Source organism: Halichoerus grypus, chromosome 11 (assembly GCF_964656455.1).
Source record: "Halichoerus grypus chromosome 11, mHalGry1.hap1.1, whole genome shotgun sequence".
Lineage (NCBI taxonomy): Eukaryota > Metazoa > Chordata > Mammalia > Carnivora > Phocidae > Halichoerus > Halichoerus grypus.
The window spans coordinates 103,918,231-103,945,794 of record NC_135722.1 but is presented as its reverse complement, the minus strand read 5'-3'; the positions used below and the strand labels follow the sequence as shown (position 1 = coordinate 103,945,794).

At 42.0% G+C, this 27,564-nt stretch overlaps 1 protein-coding gene across 11 annotated transcripts in view; it reads left to right on the top strand.

Annotated features, from left to right (window-relative positions):
- The window catches only part of POU2AF2 (POU class 2 homeobox associating factor 2), a 484,065-nt gene that overhangs the window by 152,797 nt on the left and 303,704 nt on the right, over positions 1 to 27,564 (top strand). For 10 of the 11 annotated variants that reach the window (XR_013442617.1, XR_013442616.1, XR_013442618.1 and 7 more), the window contains one exon: positions 22,019 to 22,274. Coding sequence is in view for 8 of the 11 variants with exons in the window: in XM_036106883.2 (XP_035962776.2) it covers positions 22,227 to 22,274 (48 nt within the window). In the remaining 3 variants the exon portion in view is untranslated. The remainder of the gene's footprint in view (positions 1 to 22,018; positions 22,275 to 27,564) is intronic. The other variant, XM_036106874.2, reaches the window with a different exon arrangement.

The window sequence follows — 27,564 nt, the reverse complement described above, 5'->3', positions numbered from 1 at the left end:
GACTGCAGGTCTGAGGTTTAGGGAGAGATCAGAAATACAGATTTGGGGTTCATCTGCACAGACATGGTGGTGGATGCTGTTGGATTTGGGCATCATGGAGAGGAACCACTGAGAGAAGAGAGTCAAGTACAGCTTGGAGTAGCAGCCCAGGGGGAATGAGAGAAGATTGGAGAGGCTGGGGATGAGCCAGGGTGGCACCAGTTCACTAAAGACAGGGAAGAGGAGAATTTCAGAACATGCAGATCACCTGTAAACATGGACATTTTGTGGTGACTTAAGCAGAAGAACAAAGAAGGTATTTTAAAAATCCACATGAAAGAACAACAGCATGACAGAAGCTCTGGAACTCTTGTGACCTTAGATGTCTCTACATGAACCCAGTGCAGGTCACAAACCAAGTGAGCCTGAAAGATCACCATGCAGTGCCACCAGGTCACACCCGTGTCCACAGGGCATGATGGGATGATGGTCCACATGCCGGCAACACAGCAGTTAGGAATGCCTTGTTCAAAAGAGTCACAGCTCACAGGCAGGACAAGGAAGATGATCACATAGCAGGATCATTGACATCAGACATCTTTCTGATGGCATCACTGAGCATGTTGATTAAGCCTTCAGTTCACGAAGCACAACATACCCGAAATTTCTCATTTAAGGGAGCCAATAATATATTATTATTTGTAAGTGCAGTTTGAATTGTCATTTCTGTCATTTGTAATTGAATGACACCTAACTGATATGGCTTTTTACTTGATCTTTCTGATTTTAATTCTCTGGCCTACCTTCTACTACAAGGTTCCTGGTGTTTTCTTTCTAAACTATACATGTAACAATATCACCACCTTGCTTATACCCCTCTGTGGGCTTCTCAGCAACTACTGGAGAAAGTCCAGACTTCCTTGGGTATTATACAAAATATGTTGTCTGGTTTCAGATGACTGGTCTCTTGCCACTTCTTTCCACCTCTCTTAAATTACTGTTTAAATGACTGAACTCTTTCATTTTGAAACGTTCTAGTTGGTTCTTCTCCAAACTCATCTGTTTTATCATGCTGTTATGATCTTGTGTGTTAGCAGTTTGTATTAGCCTCTAGTTCGTAATTTTGCAGAGTGACTTGATTGCAGCAGGAAACTTTTTCTCTGGGAGTCCCATAAATGTTAGGTTGTAGACACTTCTTCAGAATGGTTGTATGTTAGCTTCTTCCAGTGTCTTGTGGAATCCATCAGCCTAGGACCAGCTTTTATGTTAACCTCTTTGCTTAGGGTTCTTGTGCAATGGAGACAATTATAAGTTTGGACTGCATCTATTCATGAAGCACAAAGTTGGGGTTTTTTCTCTTGAAAATGATTCTTTTCTGCCCATGTACTGTCTTGGATGGGCAGAAAATTTCCTTTTTGCTTCCCTTGGCTTGTGGGGTGGGGGTAGTATTAGTTTGTCTTTCACCGTTAGGCAGTCCTTTGAGACTCTGGTTTTATGCAGGGATTTCTGTTCAATCTTCCCCCTACCCCCACACGTGGGTGGGCCCAGACCATGTTTCCTGTTCCTTCTTAGGCATTAAAGCCTTGAACCTCAGGGACCAGAGCCAGTATACCCATCTGACACCCCCAGGGCTATAGCAACATTAGAGCTTTTTAATTCTCCAGCTCTGAGTTCCTTCTTTTTTTCTAACATATGGAATTCCCTTGATTTCTTTTTCTTCTCCTTCCTCCTCCTCCTTATTCTTAGCATAGTTGTTTCTTTGAAAAATTTTTCCTGGATTTTGTATATTTAACTAATATTTCCATTTATTTGTGGCTAGAGGAGAGTCCTCTCATGTAAGTACTTTTCTTACTATATTCTACCTCTTTAACCAGGTAAAAGAGGCTCACTATTTTTCCTAATATGCTACTTGCACTGTTCATTCATTCACCCCACAAATATTTTTTGGGTGTTTACTTTGTGCCAGGCACTGTTCTAGGTGCTTGGAATATAGCATTGAAAAAAATTAGAAAAAAGATTCCAGAGCTCATGAAGCTTACCTCCAGACAGGAAGAAACAGAAATGTGATGAATTAGTGCGTCATGGATGAATATGAACAAATATCAAAAACAACTGTATAAAAAGTAAGCTTCAAAATAATATGTACAGTACAATATCCATTTTATAATATTAAGTATGTGTAATATTTCCGAGTGCATCATAGCCAGTAAACTCAAAGTATGCAAAGGAAGGAGACTGACCATATTTAGGTGGTTACCTCTGGAAGGAAGGGAGAGAGAAGACTGGACCCAGCAAGGACTATGCAGGAAGCATCATCTGCTTCCTTAATTTTTTTTTTTTAAGATTTTATTTGTAAGTAATCTCTACACCCAACATGAGGCTCGAACTTACCACCTCAAGATCAGAGTCTCAATCTCTACCAAATGAGACAGCCAGGTGCCCCTCTAATCTTTTAAATATATTTTTTTTTTATTATGTATGTGAAGTAAAAGTAACAGAATGTTAAGATTTAACAAAACTGGGTTGTGGTTCCACATATGGTTATTATAATATGCTCTGCATTTTCTGTATGACTGAAATAGTTCATAATAAAAGAAGAATGCTAGATGAGAACACAGGCAGCAACCTCTTTGACCTTGGCCATAGCAACTTCTTAGTAGACATGTCTCTGGAAGCTAGGGAAACAAAAGCAAAAATGGAGTACTAGGACTTCATCAAGATAAAAAGCTTCCACACAGTGAAGGAAACGATCAACAAAACTAAAAAGCAACCTACAGAATGGAATAAGGTATTTGCAAATGGCGTATCAGATAAGGGGTTAGTATTCAAAATCTATAAAGAACTTATCAAACCCAACACCCCGAAACTAAATAATCCAGTTAAGAAATGGGTAGAAGACATGAACAGACATATACCAAAAAAAACAAAACAAAACATACAAATGGTAACAGACACATGAAAAAATTGCTCAGCATCACTCGTCATCAGGGAAATACAAATCAAAGCCTCAATGAGAGACCACCTCACACCAGTCAGAATGGCTAAAATTAACAAGTCAGGAAACAACAAATGTTGGCGAAGATGTGGAAAAAGGGGAACCCTCTTACACTGTTGGTGGGAATGCAAGCTGGTGCAGCCACTCTGGAAAACAGTGTGGAGGTTCCTCAAAAAGTTAAAAATAGAGCTACCTTACAACCCAGCATTTATACTACTGGGTATTTACCCCAAAGATACGGATGTAGTGAAAAGAAGGGGCACCTGCACCCCAATGTTCATAGCTTCAATGTTCACAATAGCCGAACTGTGGAAGGAGCCGAGATGTCCTTCGACAGATGAATGGATAAAGAAGATGTGGTGTGTATATATATATACAATGGAATATTACTCAGCCACCAAAAAGAATGAAATTTACCATTTGCAGCGACGTGGATAGAACTAGAGTATATTAGGCTAAGCAAAATAAGTCAGTCAGAAGAAGACAAATACCATATGATTTCACTCGTATGTGGAATTTAAGAAACAAAACAGATGAACATAGGGGAAAGGAAGGAAAAATAAAATAAGATAAAAACAGAGAGGGAGGCAAACCAGTCAAGAGACTCTTAACTATAGAGAACAAACTGAGGGTTGCTGGAGGGGAGGTGGGGAATGGGCTACCTGGGTGATGGGCATGAAGGAGGGCACTAGTTGTGATGAGCGCTGGGTGTTATATGTAAGTGATGAACCACTAAATTCTACTCCTGAAACTAATAATACACTATATGCTCATTAACTTGAATTTCAATAAAATCTTGGAAGGAAAATAAATAAATAAATAAAACGAGAATGCTAAATGGCTTTTTAAATGAGACCTAAAAAGAAGTCAATAATAAGAATCATAAATAAATTATATAGTGTTTTGGAAGATGGTAAGTTATATGGAAAAAAAGCGGACAAGTAGAGCAGGGTAAGGGGTACCAGGAGGGCTGCAGGTAGGGAAGAGGCTGAGGTTCTGGACTAGGGTGGCCTGTGTAGTGTTCACTGAGGAGGCGTTTTTGAGGAAATTGCAAGGAGATTTGGATGGAGAGAGGACTCCTGCCTCTCTTAGATATCATTTACTTGACTGAAACCGAGGCGGTAGCCCTGGGGGGAGCTGTGTGAGTCTGTTAGAGCAGTCGAACCTGCAGGACTCCGTGCCACAGGAACAGGGACAGTGTGGAGTTCATGGCAGGTGAGCAGTACGTGTTGCTCCCTTTCAGCGAGACAGGCGATGGGGGGAGACATCAGATTCGAGGGGACAGATAACGAGGTCTTCAGTTGTCTAGGGAAGTGAAGTTTATCCTGGAACTTAGGTCAAAAGGAAATTACTCTTGGTGTTCTTAACATAAGGAACAAGAAGCTATCTGTGGGACATCTTCAGCCATATTTTTCCAATCAATGCATATGGGGTTTTTTTGTTTTTTTTTTTTTTTACGGATTATCCCTTGTGTAACCTGAGAACATAATAGAAACTAATATCTGTGAAAGTAATTCTGTACGGATTCAAGACCATGTCATTCACATAATTAGCTTTCAGCTACATCTCCTGATCTAGGGATACGTTTTTGAGTGCTTAGGCTTGAGGCCAGGATTACAGAGCAATTTCAGGTATGCCAGTTAACATCGCTTTGATTTACCCCATTCCACCCAGCGCTCCTCCGTCACTCCACTCCCTACCTAATCCTCTCTTGGAAGTCTCGTGGACTAAGTATGGTCCATCTTCACCCAGCAACTTTTAAGTATTTGAAGACAGTTACCATAATTCCCCGAGTCTCTTCTGCTGTGTGTAAAAGGCACTAGTTCTAACTAATTTTCATATGAGCCATGGCATATTTTTCAGAGACAACCCCATCACCCTCACGCTACCTTTTTGCAAAGATATTCCACTGTGTCAGTGTCTGCCTTAAATCCCAGATGTGTGGGGCGCCCGGGTGGCTCAGTCGGTGAAGCGTCTGCCTTCAGCTCAGGTCATGATCTCAGGGTCCTGGGATTGAGTCCCATATCAGGCTCCCCGCTCAGCGGAGAGCCTGCTTCTCCCTTTCCCTCTGCCTCTGCCTCTGCTTGTGGTCTCTCTCTCTCTGCCAAATGAATAAATAAAATCTTTAAAAAAAAATCCCAGATGTGATCAGACAGCACAAAATACAGTGATCCTATTGCTATTAATGCAGCCCAAGATTATATTAATGTTTTGATTAACGCCAGTGTATAATTTTCACATGGACAGCTACAGTACCTGAATGCATATTCCAAAGCTCGCTATTATCCAGGTCACATTTGCATCTTGTTTGCAAAAAGTATGAAAGAATTTATCAAATGTTTCAGTTAAATCAAGAAACAGTACATTTATGTCATTCCCCCAATCTACTGGAATCGTTTTCATAAAGCAGATAGAACAGTTTTGGGAGTTTCATTCTTAATAATCCATGCTGACTTCATATAACAATCCTTGCTTTTCTAAAGGCTCACATACCACATATTTTAAAATCCATCCTAGAATTAGATTCAGATTGATGTCATATTTAATGATCTATAGTTTCTGGAATTTATTTATCCTCCCTATTTGAGTTCGGAAATAAATGTTTTCCAAGTTTCACCAATGCAGCATTACCACTGGTGCAGAAGGAAGGGCCGCACCCTGGCAGCCATGGGACGGCGGGTTTAGACCAGCTCTGCTCCTGGCTGGCTGTGTGACGTTGAGCAACTTGCTCGACTCATTTCTGAAAATTAAAGGTGTGGACTGTAGCCACTCAGAGTGCCTCTTGCTTGGTGTCTTTAACATATTTACCTCCTTTCTAAAAAAGATTTTTTTATTTATTTGAGAGAGAAAGAGAGAGCACGAGCAGGGCAGAGGGGGGTGCAGAGGGAGAAGAAGACTCCCTGCCGAGCAGGGAGCCTAATGCGGAACTGGATCCCAGAACCCTGGGATCATGACCTGAGCCAAAGGCAGACGCTGAGCCACCCCAGCGCCCCTATTTACCCTTTTGATAAGAAATTACCTATATTCTTCTGATTTCAGTGTATAGTCTTAGAGTGAATTGCTTCCCCTTGTTAATAATGGATGTGCCACACTGAAAAAGAGTTCAATATCCAGGTAGATTGGGTTCCTTTTGTTCTTTTTTTCTTTTAATATCTTTATTGAAATATAATTCACATACCATAAAATTGATCCACAGAAAGGGTACCATCCCGTGGTTGTTGGCTTATTTACAGAATTGTACATCACCACAGTCTAAGTTTAGAATATTTTCAACCCTTGTTCTTAAGTGGACTTGAGCGAGAGCTCAGCCAGGAGTCGGTACCTGCTGGGGTGACAGACTAAGATCCAGAGCTCAGAACCCTCTTTCAATTGTTATCCCCTTTCCTAAATTGTGTTTCCTCATTCAGAAGTACAGCTAGTACTTAGAATGACATTGGTTTGCTTAGTATGGATGAAAGCTTTGGGAAATGCCTATACACCTTTTCATGAGTCCACTAAATGCTTAGTCACTGTGTTTTCCCAGGGTGGTAGAAATTACATGACTATTTCAGTAGCCTAAAGAAATGGACTCTTGGTACCACAGGGACCTTCCCCCATTCCTTATTCATCAAAGCACACTTAAGTCTCTCAATTCATGAACAAATTCTCCTTGAAGCTACCATGTACCAGGTTCTGGACATTCAAGGCTCTAGAGATTCAGGGGTGAATAAGATAGCTGTTGTGGCCACTGTTGGAGGAGAATCGGGAAACAACGATTCAATCTATACAGTTTTGGATAGAGATAAGACTATATATAGTCACCATAACAGTTACCGGAGTTACAGAAATATCTGTTGAAAAGAAGTTTGTAGGAGGCAAAGGGCCAATTGCTTGATCCTCAAAAATGGGACTTTATGAAAGATGGGCCTCCTAATGGAGAAATCGCCTGGGTCGGAAATGAAGCTCTCAAGGGCTCTATTCCCTCCCTCAAACGAAGACATGCAAGTGGAGAAGCTGTCTGTGCACCGAATACAACTGTCTGTTGGGGAACATGTATGGGCTATTCAGTCGCTCTGGGTCCATAGGACAAAAGACTTGCCAGCTAAAGTCTCTCACTGGGGTCCCTGGGAGAACTCTGAGTGCAACGTGTAAGTCAAGTTCTAATGGGACTCGAATAGATGACACACACATGGGTCATTTGAGGAGCCTTGACACACTGTTTTTAAAGGCAGGGGAGGGGAAACCACCAGAGGTAGTGGACAGTGAAGGGGCCTGGGGCTAGTCACAGAGGGGTGCTGGTATTACCCCCAGGCTGAAGAACCAGGAGCCTTGAGGACAGGGCTGCCCTACAGGAGATGTGACCTTTGCCCTCCCCAGGAGGGAGGGATTAGATAACTTCCTTGCCCCTCCGCCCCTTTGCATTCTTTTCCCAGTGTTCTCTGATGACTGAACTCAGCTGGAAGCAAGAGAGCAAGGGTGCTCTTTGGTGTGATCCTTGCAGGTCAATCTTCCAGGACACAGCAGGGTGGAGAGGGTGGAGAGTGGATTTGGAGGGGGCAAAGGGAAGACATCCAGTGCATGGGGGAAATGGGGCCTCTCCCTTCACAAACTCCCCTTCCTCCACTGCTCCCCAGTTCCTAAACTAGGTATTTGGTATGGTATAGAAGGAAAAGCAAGGGCAGCAAAAGTCTGGAGTCCAATATTCAAGGACTCAAAATCTCTGAGTCCCTTATGATGTATGACACTTAACTTCTCTGAATCTGTGGCCTTTGTGTGCTGGTTAAGAGCGTGGGCTCTGCAGTCAGACTGAGAGCAGATCTTGCCTCTGCAACTTATCCTGTAATTCTCTCTCTCTCTCTGACTCTCTTTTTCTTCACTTGTCATTCAATTCCATTTAAGAACAAAGTGCTTGAAGAGTACTCAATAAGTTTTAGTAGTTTCTGTCTGTAGATGGGAACTATCTTACCTATTTCTTAGTGCTATTGGGAGAATTAAACAAGATAATGTGTAGGGAAGGACCTCAAAGGTTATAGAGCACCACATAACAACACCAAGGCCACAGGCTTCCACTTTCCTTCTTCTATCCTCTCTCGTTCCTTCTTTCTTTCATATCCATTGAGCAAATAATTATGGAGCCAGACACTGTCCTGGGCATGGAGGAGCCAGTCAAGAAGGTCCTTGCAATCCCCAAACACACATCCAAGGGGGCATGTAGGTGATAAGCAAACAACCAAATCAGTGAGCAAGGTGATGTCAAGTGGGGGCAGGTGCCTTCGAGAAAACAGAACAGGCAACTAGGTGAGGGAGTAAGAGTGGGCATTTGGGTAAGGGAACTACTTAGTGTGGTCAGGAAAGTCTGCCTGGAGGGGGAATTTGAGCTGAGATGTGAATGAATAGAAATATTTTGGCATGGGAAGATTGTGGGGCCAGGTATTGGAAGGATCTAGGCTGAGGGAACAGAAGTACAAAGTCCCTAACACAGGAGAAAGCTTGGTGTATTCAAGGCTGTAGGAAGAGGGCCGGAGTGTTTGGAGCCTGGTAGGGGATGAGGCTGGAGAGGTGGGCAGGAGTTGCAGTTGTAAGGTGGTAAGTAAAGGCATGTTGTGATCTGAATCTGTTTCTTCATTTTGCTTAGACCCTGTCAAGGTGGGTGTGAGGCTTAAGGTGGCACAGAGAAGGCATGGAGCATTGTTCTGAGAAGAGGGCCACCCCAAGGGCTGAGACAACAGGGGAACTGCTTCCTGAGAAGGGGGCACTGCAGCCGGGCCTTGAACCAGAGAAGATGACCTAGATGACCTAGAAAGCTGGAGGCAGGGAGTTCTCAGCAGGAGGGCGGGAGCACTTGGACACAGAGGAGGGAATGCAGAGAAAGCTTTTGAGGAACAGAAAGAGAAATAATCCAGACATTAGCACTGAGGGCAGGTGCTTGGATTTGGTTCTCAGATCCAGGGAGCACGTCTGCAGGGCTGAGTGTGAGAGCCACACCCTCACCACATCTTCCACCGCAGGAGCGGCCCCGAGGTTTGGCCAAGATCCTAGGCTATGGGACAGAGCCCAGTTACATGCCCACTGGGTCTCGTGACTTCTCTCGCACCCTCAGTTGATTCCCAGAAGGCACCAGTCACCATCCAGAAAAGGACAAATCATCATACTTTCAAAGTCAGTGAGGATATTAACTAGTGTCATATAATGGAAAGAGCTCTGGAATTTGAACCTAATTCTGCCCCTTTATTTTTTTGACCTTTTGCAAACCACTTAATTTCTCTAAGTCACAGTTTCCTCGTTTGTAAAATGGAGGCATTACCTACTCCCCAGCACTGTTGGAAGCATTCAGTGACATAATGTATAAAAAGCTCTATTTCCATTCCCCCTGCCTCCTCCACCCCTCTGTGGCCATCGACAGTCTGGAAGTAGATTCCGAAGCTTTTTGGATATCCTGTGATTGTCAGTCAAAGCAGCAATGCCAGAGAAGGCATCTGAAGAGCAGGTTTCGTCTGGGTTAAACCTGGCCAGCAAAATAAGCCCTCAGTCCAGTTTCCTTCCTGTGAGGTCAGATATCCAAAAACAACGTGTTTAATCTCCAAGGCAACAGCAGATGCTTGCATCAACAGAAGGGAGAGGATCAGACATTTTAAAATAGAAAACAAGGTCAAAAAGCTCAAATTGGACAGTAAATACTGACCTGTCACAAACATTTTTAAAACCCCAAGTGTAGCATTGGCTCATTTTCACCGACTCTGCTTCAGAGTCTGCAGATGCAGTTAGTTTCTCCTGCCTGCATAGCCATGCCGAGTGCCCCCAAGAACTTACAGACTGATAGGACCTGTGATCTTCATGCAGGAAATATTCTATGCATTTAGATGGAATATTTTTTAGTCTGTTAGTCTCTATTTGAATATTTGAGTGGATTTTTGCTGCGCAAAATGTTTCATTCCAACTCCAGCTCAGTGGGTTGCTAAGGTGAAAGCATTTGTGATTAATTCTGTTCATAAACACACTGGAAAGAAGAAAAAAAAAGGCCCTGGTGTCTATCAGCATTTTAAATGCTGTGACTTGGATTCAATTTAATTTCCTCCCTATGGCTTTAAATTGAAGGGCTTCAAAATCAGGAGTTACTGCTCATAAAGTTAATGACTTTCCCCTGGTAAAAGAGAAAGAGGTTGGAAATAAAAGGGCCCCAAACGTGGTGGCAGTGTGAGGAGAGAGAGAGCAAAGGGCACTGGACGGAGCATCCGGGGTCCCGGGTTCCCCCAACCCGCTCAGCTCCTCCTGGGTGCTTGTCATTACCAAAAACAGAGCCAACAATCTCTAAAGCCTTCTCTAGCACTGTAAGTTTATGTTCTACCACCGTGGCAATGATATGTGGAGATTGTCGCTCTCGCCCAGGACCATAAATCCTGCAGAGTTCTGGAGTGCCAGGAGGAGAAGGTGGCTTGATGTGTTCACCACTTACTGTGATCTCAGGGAACAGAAGGCACCTCCTCCCTGAGCGGCAGCTACCCACCTGCACGGCAGGAATTATTGTACACCCCCAACCCCCACCTCCCTGGCCACCGGTCAGAACCTTTGTAAGGACCGAAAATCAAAATAAGGTGATGAATGCAAAACAGCTAAGCTAGGAGCACTCCAAAGAGGTTGGGATAGTGAGAGTCTCTGGATGGGAGTGTGAAATTAGGGCTGGGGGTGGAGGTGGTGAGGGTAACTGGTGAGTTCATAAGGTTGTGAGACAAAATGGCAAGTGCTGTTCTTCTTCAGCTGGAGGCTGCAAGGGCTCGGTGGGAGCCGGCCTCTAGAGACTCACCGTTGTTCCCAGCATTGCCCAGTGTGAGCATCTGCTCAGCCCAGAGCAGAGGACACTTGGCCCCGAATCGCTGTGCACACTGAAGGTGGCGCACGTGTGGGCCTAGGGAAGGCGGCATGGACAAATCGTCCTTGCCACCCTGACAGCCACACAGAACAGAAGATTCTGAGTAGCTTCCACATGAAGTTGGGAGTTGTCCATGTGGTCGACACCTGAAGTCTGTCCTCAGGGGCCAGTCATTCTGTTTGTTAGATTTCTCCCTCCACTTCATAATCATCCCCCCTTCCCCCAGGTGTATATAGGTGACAGGAGTTTAATGAACATCCTGGGGGAAAACATCTCAAAAGATCAAGGAGAAATGTAATGGGTGTTTGCAAAGAGGAACAGGTTCTCACTTCTTTCAACTATTCCCCACCTTTTCTTCTCATTTGCTTTGAAGGTATGATAATTTGTCCATTTTTGGATGGAGACTGGTGCCGTCTGGGAATAAACTAAGGGTGCGAGAGAAGTCAAGAGACCCAGTGGGCACATAACTGGGCTCTGTCCCAAGGCCTGAGTTCCCTGCTATGTATATTAATATTTCATGTTGTAATGTGGGGATACTGTGTTTCCTTTGGATGAACCATAAGATTAGACATATTCTTTTTTTAAAATTTTATTTTATTATGTTAATGACCATACATTACATCATTAGTTTTTGATGTAGTGTTCCATGATTGTTTGCGTATAACACCTAGTGCTCCATTCAATACGTGCCCTCCTTTATACCCATCACCAGGCTAACCCATCCCCCCACACCCCTCCCCTCTAGAACCCTCAGTTTGTTTCTCAGAGTCCATAGTCTCTCGTGGTTCATCTCCCCCTCCGATTTCCCCCCCTTCATTTTTCTCTTCCTACTCTCTTCTTTTTTTTTTTAACATATAATGTATTATTTGTTTCAGAGGTACAGGTCTGTGATTCATCAGTCTTACACAATTCACAGTGCTCACCATAGCACATACCCTCCCCAATGTCCATCACCCAGCCACCCCATCCCTCCCACCCCCCACCATTCCAGCAACCCTCAGTTTGTTTCCTGAGATTAAGAATTCCTCATATCAGTGAAATCATGTGATACATGTCTTTCTCTGACTGACTTATTTCACTTAGCTTAATACCTTCTGGTTCCATCCACGTCATTGCAAATGGCAAGAGTTCATTCCTTTTGATGGCTGCATAATATTCCATTGTGTGTATGTGTGTAGCATCTTCTTTTTTATTTTATTTTATTTTATTTTATTTTATTTATTTGACAGAGAGAGACACAGCTAGAGAAGGAACACAAGCAGGGGGAGTGGGAGAGAGAGAAGGAGGCTTCCCACTGAGCAGGGAGCCCGATGCCAGGCTCGATCCCAGGACCCTGGAATCATGACCTGAGCCGAAGGCAGACGCTTAACCAACTTAGCCACCCAGGCGCCGCTATACCACATCTTCTTTATCCATTCATCTGTCGATGGACATCTTGGCTCTTTCCATAGTTTGGCTATTATGGACATTGCTGCTATAAACATTGGGGTGCACGTACCCCTTCAGATCACTACATTTGTATCCTTGGGGTAAATACCCAGTAGTGCAATTGCTGGGTCATACGGTAGCTCTATTTTCAACTTTTTGAGGAACCTCTGTACTGTTTTCCAGAGTGGCTGCACCAGCTTGCATTCCCACCAACAGTGTAGGAGGGTTCCCCTTTCTCCGCATCCCCGCCAACATCTGTCGTTTCCTGACTTGTTAATTTTAGCCATTCTGACTGGTGTGAGGTGGTCTCTCATTGAGGTTTTGATTTGGATTTCCCTTATGCCAAGCGATGTTGAGCAATTTTTCATGTGTCTGTTGGCCATTTGGACGTCTTCTTTGGAAAAATGTCTGTTCATGTCTTCTGCCCATTTCTTGATTGGATCATTTGTTCTTTGGGTGTTGAGTTTGATAAGTTCTTTATAGATTTTGGATATTAGCCCTTTATCTGATTTGTCATTTGCAAATATCTTCTCTCATTCTGTCCGTTGTCTTTTGGTTTTGTTGACTATTTCTTTTGCTGTGCAAAAGCTTTTTATCTTGATGAAGTCTCAACTTCCCTTGCCTTTGGCAATGTTTCTAGGAAGAAGTTGCTGCGGCTGAGGTCGAAGAGGTTGCTGTCTGTGTTCTCCTCTAGGATTCTGATGGACTCCTGTCTCACATTTAGGTCTTTCATCCATTTTGAGTCTATTTTTGTTTATGGTGTAAGGAAAGGGTCCAGTTTCATTCTTCTGCATGTGGCTGTCCAATTTTCCCAACACCATTTGTTGACTGTCTTATTTCCATTGGACATTCTTTCCTGCTTTGTCGAAGATTAGTTGACCATAGAGTTGAGGGTCCATTTCTGGGCTCTCTATTCTGTTCCATTGATCTATGTGTCTGTTTTTGTGCCAGTACCATACTGTCTTGATGATTACAGCTTTGTAATAGTGCTTGAAGTCCGGAATTGTGATGCCGCCAGCTTTGCTTTTCTTTTTCAACATTCCTCTGGCTATGCGGGGTCTTTTCTGGTTCCATACAAATTTTAGGATTATTTGTTCCATTTCTTTGAAAAAGTGGATGGTATCTTGATAGGGTTTGCATTGAATGTGTAGATTGCTCTAGGTAGCATTGACATCTTCACAATATTTGTTCTTCCAATCCATGAGCATGGAACGTTTTTCCATTTCTTTGTGTCTTCCTCAATTTCTTTCATGAGTGTTTTATAGTTTTCTGAGTACAGATTCTTTGCCTCTTTGGTTAGATTTATTCCTAGGTATCTTATGGTTTTGGGTGCAATTGTAAATGGGATCGACTCCTTAATTTCTCTTTCTTCTGTCTTGTTGTTGGTGTATATAAATGCCACTGATTTCTGTGCATTGATTTTATATCCTGCCACTTAACTGAATTCCTGTAGGAGTTCTAGCAGTTTTGGGGTGGAGTCTTTTGGGTTTTCCACATAAAGTATCATTTCATCTACAAAGTCAGAGTTTGACTTCTTCTTTGCCAATTCGGATGCCTTTTATTTCTTTTTGTTGCCTGATTGCTGTGGCTAGGACTTCTAGTACCATGTTGAATAGCAGTGGTAATACTGGACATCCCTGCCATGTTCCTGACCTTAGGGGGAAAGCACTCAGTTTTTCCCCATTGAGAATGATATTCGCTGTGGGTTTTTCATAGATGGCTTTTATATTGAGGTATGTATCCTCTATCCCTACACTTTGAAGAGTTTTAATCAAGAAACGATGTTGTACTTTGTCAAATGCTTTTTCTGCATCTATTGAGAGGATCATATGGTTCTTGTTCTTTCTTTTATTAATGTAGTGTATCACGTTGATTGATTTGCAGATGTTGAACCAACCTTGCAGCCCAGGAATAAATCCCACTTGGTCATGGTGAATAATCCTTTTAATATTCTGTTGGATCCTATTGGCTAGTATTTTGGTGAGAATTTTTGCATCCATATTCATCAGGGATATTGGTCTGTAATTCTCCTTTTTGATGGGGTCTTTGTCTGGTTTGGGGATCAAGGTAATGGTGGCCTCATAAAACAAGTTTGGAAGTTTTCCTTCCATTTCTATTTTTTGGAACAGTTTCAAAAGAATAGGTATTAATTCTTCTTTAAATGTTTGGTAGAATTCCCCTGGGAAGGCATCTGGCCCTGGGCTCCTGTTTGTTGGGAGATTTTTGATGACTGCTTCAATTTCCTGAGTGGTGATAGGTCTGTTCAGGTTTTCTATTTTTTCCTGGTTCAGTTTTGGTAGTTGATACATCTCTAGGAAAGTATCCATTTCTTCCAGATTATCTAATTTGCTGGCATATAGTTGCTCATAATATGTTCTTATAATTGTTTGTATTTCTTTGGTGTTGCTCGTGATCTCTCCTCTTTCATTCATTATTTAATTTTTTGGGTCCTTTCTCTTTTCTTTTTGATAAGTCTGGCCAGGGGTTTATCAATCTTGTTAATTCTTTCAAAGAACCAGCTCCTAGTTTCGTTGATCTGTTCTACTGTTCTTTTAGTTTCTATTTCATTGATTTCTGCTCTGATCTTTATTATTTCTCTTCTCCTGCTGGGTTTAGGCTTTATTTGCTGTTCTTTCTCCAGCTCCTTTAGGTGTAGGGTTAGGTTGTGTACTTGAGACCTTTCTTGTTTCTTGAGAAGGGCTTGTATTGCTATATACTTTCCTCTTAGGACCGCCTTTGCTGCATCCCAAAGATTTTGAAGAGTTGTGTTTTCATTTTCATTTGTTTCCATGAATTTTTTAAATTCTTCTTTAATTTCCTGGTTGACCCATTCATTCTTTAGTAGGATGCTCTTTAGCCTCCATGTACTTGAGTTCTTTCCAACTTTCTTCTTGTGATTGAGTTCTAATTTCAAAGCATTGTGGTCCGAAAATACGCAGGGAATGATCCCAATCTTTTGGTACCGGTTGAGACCTGATTTGTGACCTAGGATGTGATCTATTCTGGAGAATGTTCCATGGGCACTAGAGAAGAATGTGTATTCTGTTGCTTTGGGATGGAATGTTCTGAATATATCTGTGAAGTCCATTTGGTCCAGTGTGTCATTTAAAGCCTTTATTTCATTGTTGATCTTTTGCTTAGATGATCTGTCCATTTCAGTGAGGGGGGTGTTAAAGTCCCCTACTATTATTGTATTGTTGTCGATGTGTTTCTTTGCTTTTGTTATTAATTGGCTTATATAATTGGCTGCTCCCATGATAGGGGCATAGATATTTACAATTGTTAGATCTTCTTGTTGGATAGACCCTTTAAGTAGGATATAGTGTCCTTCCTCATCTCTTATTATAGTCTTTGGTTTAAAATCTAATTTGTCTGATATAAGGATTGCCACCCCAGCTTTCTTTTTATGTCCATTGGCATGGTAAATGGTTTTCCACCCCCTTACTTTCAATCTGGAGGTGTCTTTGGGTCTAAAATGAGTCTCTTGCAGACAGCATATCAATGGGTCTTGTTTTTTTATCCAATCTGATAGCCTGTGTCTTTTGATTGGGGCATTTAGCCCATTTACATTCAAGGTAAGTATTGAAAGATATGAATTTAGTGCCATTGTATTGCCTGTAAGGTGACTGTTACTGTATATTGTCTGTGTTCCTTTCTGGTCTGTGTTACTTTTAGGCTCTCTCTTTGCCTAGAGGACCCCTTTCAATATTTCTTGTAGGGCTGGTTTCATGTTTGCAAAATCTTTTAGTTTTTGTTTGTCCTGGAAGCTTTTTATCTCTCCTTCTATTTTCAATGACAACCTGACTGGATGTAGTATTCTTGGCTGTATATTTTTCTCATTTAGTGCTCTGAATATATCATGCCAGTCCTTTCTGGCCTGCCAGTTCTCTGTGGATAGGTCTGTTGCCAATCTAATGTTTCTACCATTGTAGGTTACAGACCTCTTGTCCCGAGCTGCTTTCAGGATTTTCTCATTGTCTCTGAGACAAATTTTAAGTTTTGCTATTAGATGTTGGGGTATTGACCTATTTTTATTGATTTTGAGGGGGTTTCTCTATGCCTCCTGGGTTTTGATGCCTGTTTCCTTCCCCAAATTAGGGAAGTTCTCTGCTATAATTTGCTGCAATCTACATTCTGCTCCTCTCTCCCTTTCTTCTTTTGGGATCCCAATTATTCTAATATTGTTTCATCTTATGGTATCACCTATCTCTCAAATTCTGTCCTCATGATCCAGTAGTTGTTTATCTTTCTTTTTCTCAGCTTCTATATTCTTCATCATCTGGTCTTCTATATCACTAATTCTCTCTTCTGCCTCATTTATCCTAGCAGTTAGAGCCTCCATTTTTTATTACACCTAATTAATAGCCTTTTTGATTTCAACTTGGTTAGATTTTAGTTCTTTTATTTCTCCAGAAGGGTTTCTCTAGTGTCTTCCATGCTTTTTTCTCACCCAGCGAGTATCTTTATAATCGTCATTCTGAACTCTAGTTCCGACATCTTACTAGTATTAGGTCCCTGGCAGTCGGTACTGCCTCTTGTTCTATTTTTTGAGGTGAGTTTTTCCGTCTTGTCATTTTGTCCAGAGGAGAACAGATGAATGAGAAAACAAAATGCTAAGAGGGTAACAATGACCCCAGAAAAATACACACTAAACAAATCAGAAGAGACCTGAAACCGGGGGAAAAGAAAGGGAAAGAAGGAAAAAAGAAAAAGAAAAAAGAATATGATCATATATGATCAGGCTGGTGAATAGATCAGTGCCACACACTAGATTTTGGGCGTATTTTGGTCTGTTAGAAGAAAGTGCCTCCCAAAATTTTAAAGAAAGAAAAGCTTATATATGTACAAAAATAAGGGTAAATACAATGAAGGGATGGAATATGACTGTAAAGATGAAAATTATAAAAGATTTTATAAAAGGAGTTGATAAGAAGTTGGTTGAAAAAAGAAAGAAAAGGAATTAAAAAAAAAAGGGTGGGAGAGAATGTGATAAGGCAGGACACTAGAACAAAGCCATACACTAGAGATTTAGGGTATATTTTATTAGAAGAAACTGTATCCCAAAATTTTAAAGAGAGAACAACTTATATATATACCAAAAATAAGGTTAACTACAATGAAGGGATAGAATATGACTCTAAAAATGAAAAATAAAGATTTTTTTAAAAAGGGATTGATAAGATGTTGGTTGAAAAAGGGAAAAAGAAAACTTAAAAAAAATAGAAAAAGAAAAAAAAGAAAATTAAAAAAATTAACTTTGAAAGACTAAAGAATCAGGGAGAAAAAAGCCATGAATTCTATGTACAGTATATTCCTAGTGCTGGAGTTCTGCCGTTCTCAGTGATGGGTAAACTTGGTCTTGGCTGGCTGTTCTTGCTGATCTTCTGGGGGCGGGGCCTGTTGCCGTGGTTCCCAGATGTCTTTGCCGGAGGCGGAATTGCCCCGCCCTTGCCCGGTCCAGGCTAAGTAATCTGCTCGGGTTTGCTCTTGGGAGCTTTTGTTCCCTGCAAGCTTTCCGTACAGCTTTGGAGGCCAAGAGTGAAAATGGCGGCCTCCCAATCTCCGCCCCAGAGGATCCGAGAACTTCGGGCCCCACTCCTCAGTGTGCCCCCAGAGAAAAGCAGTCAATCACTCCCGTCTCCCTGGTCTCTGGCCGCACTCTGTGCTCACCTGGTCAGTGACCAAGTGTTTCTGTCTCTGGTTCATGACCCCATGAGTCTCCAAACCCAGCAGATTCCTGTGGTGCGCTCCCGCGCTGCTCCTCCTGGGGGAGGTAGGGGAGTCTCTCCCGATCTGCCACTTGTTGGGTCCCTGCTGAAAGAGCAGTGGCCCGACTGTGCCACGGATCATGGTTTGTGGCAACCCTGAGCTGAGAGCCCGCTCCTCGGCTCCGAAACCTGGGAGCTCTGCCACACTCAGGCATCCCCGGTCTTTCTGTGACCCTGAGGGTCCTGGGACCACACTGTCCCACGAGGGTTCCACCCCCCACTTAGCCACTGGAGCAACGTCCCTCAGCGGAGCAGACTTCTAAAAGATCTGATTTTGTGCTCCGAGGCTCTTTCACTTGCCGGTAGCGGCTGACGGAGGCTCCCTCCCCCGCTGTCTATCATCCCGTATATCACCTCGGATTCACTTCTCCGCACGTCCTACCTTCCAGAAAGTGGTCGCTTTTCTGTTCAGAGAGGTGTTGTTATTCTTTTCTTCAATCTCCTGTTGAGTTCATAGGTGTTCAGAATGGTTTATACCTATCTAGCTGAATTCCTAGGACCAGACGAAATTTAGGTCTCCTACTCCTCAGCCATCTTGCTCCTCCTCCAAGATTAGACATATATTCTTGTAACCAGGAGTAGGAGGCTCCACTGTAGGGGTGATCAATCTTATTTTCTTGGGTCCAGATCACTGGGATTCGAGGCTAGCTTGAGAGCTTCCCCCAGGGCAGCACTGAGACCAAAGTGTCCTTCCTCGCAGGGAAATTATCTTTCTCTGCTCACTCTGGATATAGGGGTATTTGCTGTGGAAGTGAAGAGTTCCTTGCCCTTTTTGATCCATCTTTCTGCCCCACCATTGACACTTTCCTGAATCGGGTCTCATCTGCCATCACGGAGGAGACTGGGTGGCAAGAATAAAAAATCAGGTGTTCACCATTTCCTATCCTTTGTCCATAATCATCATCATCATTGACGCAGACACTATTGGTTACCTACTCAGCCTGAATTCCCTGATTCTTCTTGGATGTCAGAGCCCTGATTTTGTTCTGATACCTCTCCTCTGTATAGCCATACACCCAGAGAAGGTGGTCCTATCTCTCACTCAAAGATGACTCCTGAGTAGTTATGGTATTCCATTCTTCCTGTCAGTGATTGGTTTATGCACAGATTGTGACTCAATCCTGGCCAATAAGATATGGGGCAGGGGTATTCCTGGGAAAGGTTTTTCTTGTTCTTCTCTTGGACTTTGTAATACCTGCATTTACTCTGTGGAACTGCAGCAGCCATTTTGTGACCAGCAAGAGAATTGCCCCAAGGGCAAAGCTGATATGCTAAGGATGGCAGAGTGGAAAGCTAGAAAGAACTTCGTCCTTAGGGTTGTATTCAAGCCCCTGAAGTAATCAACCATGAAACCACACTACCTTGGGATTTCTGATTTTTAAAGTTAGGCAAGTGAGTATACTCTTTTATTTGTAGCCATAGAAATATGACTTATACAGAAATTGACACTGAAAGAGAGGTTGCTCACAACAACAGGGAAATACAGTGATGTGGGATCAGTTAGTTACCTGGCCAAACACAGTGTACCAGGTATATGAGGTGGTGGGACTTGAGTAGATCATGGCATAGAGTTAATTATGAATTAATTATTAGCTGTGGTCACCTGAAATGGAGTGCCTTGTGAAGATGAGGTTTGGGGGGACCAAGTGGCAGCTACCATATAGTTTTATAGAAAGTTTGAAAAAATCGTATTCTGTAGACAGGGAGATTGCTTCTGTTTGAGCTGGACAACTTAACAGGGAGAGTGTCAAGTTCAAATTTCTAATTCAGGTACAGGCTGAAAATCAGGAGTTACCTAAGTCTGATTATGTAAGGTTGAAAGATTAAAACCAAACACCAAGTTTGCTCCTGCAAATTGCTGAATTACAAAGTTGTTAATATCACTACTTTACTGAGTGTCCTATGTGAAAGTGAGGATATGCCTCAGAGAAGAGGTGAGCCCCCAGCAAAAACAGATATCTATATGAAGAGCTGGATGATGTATTAGTCTGGGTTGAGAGAGTTTTATATATATATATATATATATATATATATAAAACTCTCTCTCTCTCTCAGCAAAGACAGACAGAGACAGAGAAAGAAAGAGATTGATTTATTGTAAGGAATTGGTTCACATGATTTGGAGGGTGAGAAGTCCTAAGCTCTGCAGTCAGCAAGTTGGAGGCCCAGGAGAACCAATGGTGTAAGTTATAGTCTGGATGAGAAAGGAGAAGATCAATTTCCTATTTCAAAGACAGGTAGAGAGAGTGAATTCTCCCTTAATTCTCTTACCAAAAAAGCCTTTTCGTTCAAATGCGGCCTTCAGTGGGTTTGATGATGCTTACCCACATTAGGGAGGGCAATCTGCTTTACTCAGTCTACTGACTCAAATGCTAATGTCCAGAAACACTCTCGCAGACACACTGCGGACTAATGTCTGACTAGATATCTGGGCATCCTATGGCCCAGTCAAGTTGACACATAAAATTAACCATCATAGATGGTTTAGAGTCTTCTAAGCCCTCACTTTTCCCGAACCTTCCCTGCTCTGCAAAGCAGCTGTTTCCCTCATCTGATGAAGCTGTTTTTCCCTACTAAAAGCTTTGCAATGACTGACTAAGGAGACAGCTGTCCTCTTTCTCAGTTGCACCCATGTCCCCAACCCCTGCCAGCATCTTTATCTAGAGTCATATCCCAGAGTGTATCAGGGGACCAATTATACAATTAAACCCAGGAGATTATTTTCACACCAAATAGTATTATAAGAATTTGCTAATTATTTCAGCAAAATTCTAGTAAAGATCAGCAGAAAGGAATTCTGAACATACAAAATCAAGGAATGAGGAACATAATTCTGAATGCAACTGAATTTGTTAATATGTGTGAACCAACCAGAGATTCTGAATTTGGTCTGCTGGTTCAGTATATTCTTTTTTTTTTTTTTTTTTTTAAGATTTTATTTATTTGCGAGAGAGAGAATGAGAGACAGAGCACATGAGAGGGAGGAGGGTCAGAGGGAGAAGCAGACTCCCTGCAGAGCAGGGAGCCTGATGTGGGACTCGATCCTGGGACTCCACGATCATGACCTGAGCCGAAGGCAGTCGCTTAACCAACTGAGCCACCCAGGCGCCCTGGTTCAGTATATTCTACCTATTTGCTTAGTTGCATAAAACCTAGATATAATAGTGGGCATTGCTAAATGAAAATAAGTTGCCAGAACTTCATTGTTATAATGAAGAAGAAGGAATTCAAAGGCTTAGCGAGATGACAGTGTTAGGATGGATTTGTCCAGTAAGTTTCACAAAACCATACCTTAACTACATGTCCCCTGAGGGGTCCCAGAAGACACTCCCTTCACCAAAGCTTTAGGAATACATTGCTTCAGAAAACACTTGCATCTTTTAAAAGCAATGTAGTGAGTGATCTCTGTAGGCCTAGGATGCTACCTTCTATTTTCCCCATAATGTTGGAAGTGAAGTTATATACTGAAACTTAACTGGGAATATATAGCAATCAGTTTAGAGAGATTACAGACAGATTATAGTTACTGTGGGAAAAGAGGAAGAGAAATGATCAGAAGTATGTAGATCATGAGAATTATATGAAATAATATAGCAATACTGGGGGCCTGGTTGATGTTGGAAAATATGAATGTTAGTGGCCCCAGTCCACTTGGTTTTGTGTGCATGCGTGTGTGTGTGTGTGCACTCCTAGGAGAAGCCAGCAAGCTAGTTACAGGAGTGGAGAATGAGAGTGCTTAGATTTGTCTGTGGCTGGTACTTTTGCAAATATGTACCAGGAAATGACAAGAGGGTAAAGGAGTTAATGGCATCGAAAGCATTCAAGTGTTAGGCCATGGGGAGTAGGCTGGACTAGGCAAGGAGGACTAGGGAGAGAGCTGTCAGGAGGAAGTAGAAGGATTCAAGGATTATAGATCTCCATGAGGCTGAAAATTGAAGATTAGGTGAGATAAGAGAATGGGCGAGATTGACTAACCTGTTTCTTTTTCCTTCCTTCCCACAGATAGATTATTTTCCTCTGTCTTTCTTATGAACGTGTGTCTGAGTTCTGTCCAGTGGACTATCGTGCACCCATTTTAGTCCTGGTCCACAGAACCTTCCGTGTGTGACCCACCATGCCCTTCCCTTTCTTCATCAGCCTCGGAAGCCACGAGTTGAAGATGCTGGAGGCACCAGATGGAAGGAACCTGCATCCTTGAATTGCTGCTTGGATGAGAACTGCCTACAAATCAGGGGCACCGGCTTGGGACTTTAATGAGGTAAGAAATAAATTTATATCGTGGTAAGAGGCTGAAATTGTGTGCGGTATCTGCTACAGCAGCCGGTGTTCCCTAACTAATATAGCTGTTTAAACAAGAAAAAAAAGCAGGAGGGAAATTTTTTATTCTCAATTAGGATATTCCAGAGGTGACACAGTTCCTGTTGATAACAAGGTCTGGGGAGTAGTTGTGTGCCTGATGTGGAGAGGAGGTGGATGCCAAGGGAAGAGGTTACAAGTATAGGAAGTTAGAGTGTTGGCTGTCAGCGGAGATATGAATGTTGTCCAAGATGATGACAGGCTCAAGGGAGAAGAGTAGACTATGACTCAGAATAATCTGATATCAGCTAGTACTGATTGGGTGCTGAGCATTTTGTCTTTAATCCTTACAACCACCAGATGTGGTAGGCATTACCATTAGCCTCTTTCATAAATAGGGCACCTAAGCCTTAGAGGGATTGAACTGGAATTCAGTCTATTCAGCTTCAAATCTGCATACTTAAGTATTAAATTAAAGTTTTCCTGAACAATATGGATTTAAACAGAAAAAAAATCCATCTATGTCATAGACCAAAAGCTTTCAAAATATTAGAGCAAAAATCTCAAATATTAATGTCAAGATTCCTAAACAAGGTGCATAGATTAATTTATCTGCAATAATAACATTGGTGCAGACCCTAGAGTCTAGTCCATTGTCCTCTCTGATAGCTGCGTTCATGCTATCATCAAGTCTCTTCAGTATTTTACTAACGACTCTTCATTGAATTTCTTTGAATGACCACATCATCTAGTCATTTGAGCCTCTCTAGAGGGTCAGAGAGAGAATGTGACTTATACCAAGCCCAGGTCGACCAAATCAGGTCCTCTGATCCCAGCCCTGTACTTTTTCTCTTTGTGAGTTAGATTAGAGGTTTCCATTCTTTTTTAAAGCTATGGAAGTTTTTCTCAAAATAAAAATGTGTTTGGAAAACCAGTATATACAATGGATAGAAACAATTATGTATTATCCTCTATACTTGTTTGCATGCCGATAAGATTTCCTAATAGTAAAAACTGCTCTGCTTGGATGAGCGAGGATGGGACAGATGCCCCCTTCTTCCTACAGCAGTCCCCAGACATACCTCCCCCCTTCGAAACCTCCCTCAGCAGAACACATTTGACAGTAAGTGTGGCTTTTAGTTCTCTAGTGAGCAATACAAAGAGGGAAGCATGACTATTTACAAGAGTAATGGAATCAATGCGGTAAAACCGATCCATTGATTAAGAGAAACACTGTAGAAGTCTATTCCAAATATTCTGATTATTAGTGCTCTAGAAATATATATATATATATCCTGAAAACTTTATATAAATAAGTAAATATACATATATAATGTATATATAGAATATTTATTTATTTTTAACCCAAAACAATAGTCTAAAGTGTATATCCCAAAGAAACTATTCTCTATACATTATAAGACTGTTGTTCCCAATAACTCCTAAAAGGAGATTACGTACATACCTACCAAATGTAGAATGGATAAATACATTGTGGTGCTTCGAGACGTGGGAATAATATAGAACTGTGAAAGTGAAGAAACTACAGGAATATGAATGATTCTTACATAATATTGATATATATACAATATATTAGAGAGTGTGTGTGTTTAGAAACTGTATTGCTGAGGAAGTATACATAGGTTTAAGACTATAAAGGAAAGTAAGAAAGTGATTATAGTGAGAATTAAGATGATAGTTACCTTCCAGGGGCAGGGAGAGTATTAAGAAGGAAGGAAGGGAGGGTCGCTTGGCCTCGATGGGGCTTCACAAGATTGTTCATCTGCCAAACTGCGCTATTTTTATGCACTTTTCAGAAATTATGCTCTCCAATTAAAATTTTTTGAACAGCATGTGCATGCGTGAGCGCACACGTACACACACACACACACACACACACACATACACCACTATTGCTAAGGAGAGAAATCTTTGGTGGATTTCCCTACAAAAGATGCTGTGCACTGTAATGAATATCAAATACTCATCAATATCACCTTCGTATTAAACATAGCATGTTCTTTTTCAGGACTGCTTTTTATACTGGTTCTGCTGGCACCACACCAAAGCATACTCTGGTGGCTTGTTTGGTTTAAGCTAAGATTAAATTCCACAGAACCTAGACGAAGGGGGTTGCCAGATTAATTCTCTTTAGGAATTATTTCTTTTACTTGAGCTTTTCAAAGGTTTTCTGACAGTGAGTTTAAGATGGGCTTTCCTGACAGGTCGCTGGCATGGGCCTGCTCTCAACTGCTAGGCATGAGAGGATCAGCCCTCTCCTCTGAAAATTGAAACATCATTTAAAAAAAAATCTGCCTGAACGGAAGGCCATTTCCAGTTTTGATTGAAGAGAGCTAGAAAGTCCCTGCAACCGGGGCCAACATTTCATTTGGAAAGTGATTTTGAGTCTACTGCAATTCATAGAAAAATGAAAAGTTGAGACTCTCCAGTTTTTTGCAGTAAAGCATGGCTATGGTTATTTGAGCCTAGACAAAAACACCCATACATGGTCTAGATTTAATAAATTTAGCTTCTTGGGATACTCTTCAAGACAAAATAGGTATGAAACGTCCATTGAGATACATCAATGCAGCTAATTGCTCTGGGGTTATTGGCTCTGTTAGGCATCTTCCTAAAACTTAGTTTTAGCACAGTGGATCCAAAGGCTGTCTTAATGGTGATAATTAAAAATTGGGGTCAGATGTCTATTAAAACCACTGGTAGTTCAGAATGATAAAGTCCTGTCATTGGCATGTAAGAGAACTCTTGACTTTTTGTTTCTTGTTGAAATATATGTGCATCTAGCTCATCCCCAAAAAAGATCAAGTTATTAATGGGCACATTAAAAAGAAGGGGGAACCAGAGCATCTTCCTTTTATCCCATTAAGAATTAACTGATCTGTCAAATGAATTCCCCTTCTATCAGTCTCAAAGTTGTAGGCTGGTGTAACTTTATTATGCATATCAATAAATAGGAGTATTAACAGACAGTAGTGTGATGAATACATGCAGCTTAGTCCATAACTGAGTCTTACAGAGTTAAAGGCTATTGAAACATCTCTCCATAGGAGCACTCACTGCATGGTATCTCAGGCTTTTGCAGCGATAGCCACACCTAAAGTCACCTCCCGAAAGAGCATGGCCCTAGGCCTTCTGCAGTTCTAAGACATCTGCTTCATCTAGGACCACCAGGAACTTTTCTCTGAATCCTTAGTTTCTTCTACTTCTGAATACTCTTTCCTCATCTGTCTACCCCACTTTTTCAAATGGAGCCAATTCTGCCTGTGCCAAACATTGGGAAGAGTCAGGAAGGCAAGACTAGGCAAAAGCCCCTAGTTCCATATTCATCCACATATTTCCCTGCACCCCTATTGAACTGTAGTTCCCAGGTCTCATTTCCCTAAGGGTTTGAGTTTTTGGGCTGTGCTCTCGTTTCTGGCATCTACCTCAGGCCCTCCTTCTTATCATTACTGGTATAGACTCACTTCCCCGGCTTACCAACCCATGGCCTCCCATTCAACTAATTTTTGCACTTCCTCCTGGTCTTGACACTTGCTCTGTGCTCCTGTGGCCAGTCTGGGCCCCGTGGTGACCCATATCAGCCAGGCCACACTCACCTACCCATCGGGGGAGCATGATCAACCAACATCTAGGGTAGCACTTATCACTGTTTTAATATTTATACTGTTTTGTAGCTTTAATAGACCATGCGCTTCCAAGGGCAGGCATTATCATATTTATCTTTGATTCTTCTACCACAATTCGTGGCACAGAGGACCAAGCTCATTTTGTAAACAGTCCTGGCCACTTCGGGAAGAGGGCATGAAGTAGTTCGTTTATATTATATTTACACTCTAGTAGTTCACTTACCAGTTGGCAGAGAAGGTCATTTGGGTTGTTATTTCATTCAGTTATTAATATTATGTGCTTATAATGTGCAAGGTATTACAATACAGGAAATACAAAACATGTACAATACAGGAAAATACTTTTTTTTGTCTTGTGGAAGTGAATAATCATTTTTCTATTGACTCCAATCCCAACTGGGCTGAAGAAGAAAGAAGAATGAAAGAAACTCCTGTATATATGTGTGTTGGTGGGGGAGAGGGGTGGTCTGTGGGCTAGGAGTGTGCTCTCCCTGTCTAGCATTCCTCCTTGAGAATCCCTCCCCTCCCCCCAGCTCCTGTCCCTAGTCCCCCAACCCCCAGTCCTCTACTATCAGCCTTCAGCCATCTTTTCCTCAAGCCAGAGGAAACTCAACCTTTAGATGGGAGACTGGAGAAGATCACCTTTAAGTATCTTCCCAACCAGGAGATTTTCTAATTCCATGAGTAAGTAATTTTTGTCTGATTTTCTAGAGCAGCCTAAAACTACTGCCCTCCTTTTCAACAGACATTGGTAATAAAGGCTTTTGGTGCTTGGGTAACACTTTCCTTAGAAGTACCTTGTTCTTGGGGCACCTGGGTGGCTCACTCGGTTAAGTATCCAACTCTTGATTTCGGCCCAGGTCATGATCTCAGGGTTGTGAGATCCAGCCCCGTGTCGGGCTCAGCACTAGGCATGGAGCCTGCTTAAGATTCTCTCTCTTCTTCTCCTTCTGCCCCTCCCCCACCCCTCTCTCCCTCTCTCTCTCTCTCTTAAAAAAAAAAAAAGAAGTATCTTGTTTTCAAAAGCTGCTGTGTCTGCTGAAAGAGCTACCACATATGAAGCCACGTTCACCTTGGGATAGGGCCTTTGAAACAACAATGCTAAAGGGTTTAGAATACCTGTGCAGTGATTTGACTCTAATCATTATAAGTTACTTACTAGTTATTCGCTTTCCAGCTAGATGATGAGTCTCTTGGGATAAGGGCATGGTGAGAGGGAATTTCAAATTCTCCATCTTGTCTGTTTTTCTCTTTTCTGTTCTCAATAGTCAGTGCAATATTTGGCACCAGGTGGGCACCACACAACCCTTTGCTGGATCAGTGTATGTGTTTTAACTTCAGGGATACAATCTCTCATTAGTCAGCTAAGGAAGAACCCCTGCTTACATGACTTAATGAATCAGTGGTGGTTATATGAGCAGGGACTGTTGTAGGAAATGCCAGCCAATAACATAATTAGCATACATGGAAAGCAGCCCAAGGAGAAGACTGTCCTTATGAGAAATGTAACTTCTGAAGCCAAACTAAGGACGTGGGTTAATAAGGAATTTTTGAGCTGCTTTCAAAGACAAGATGAAATTTGCACAAGAACTCTTTTCTCTCCCT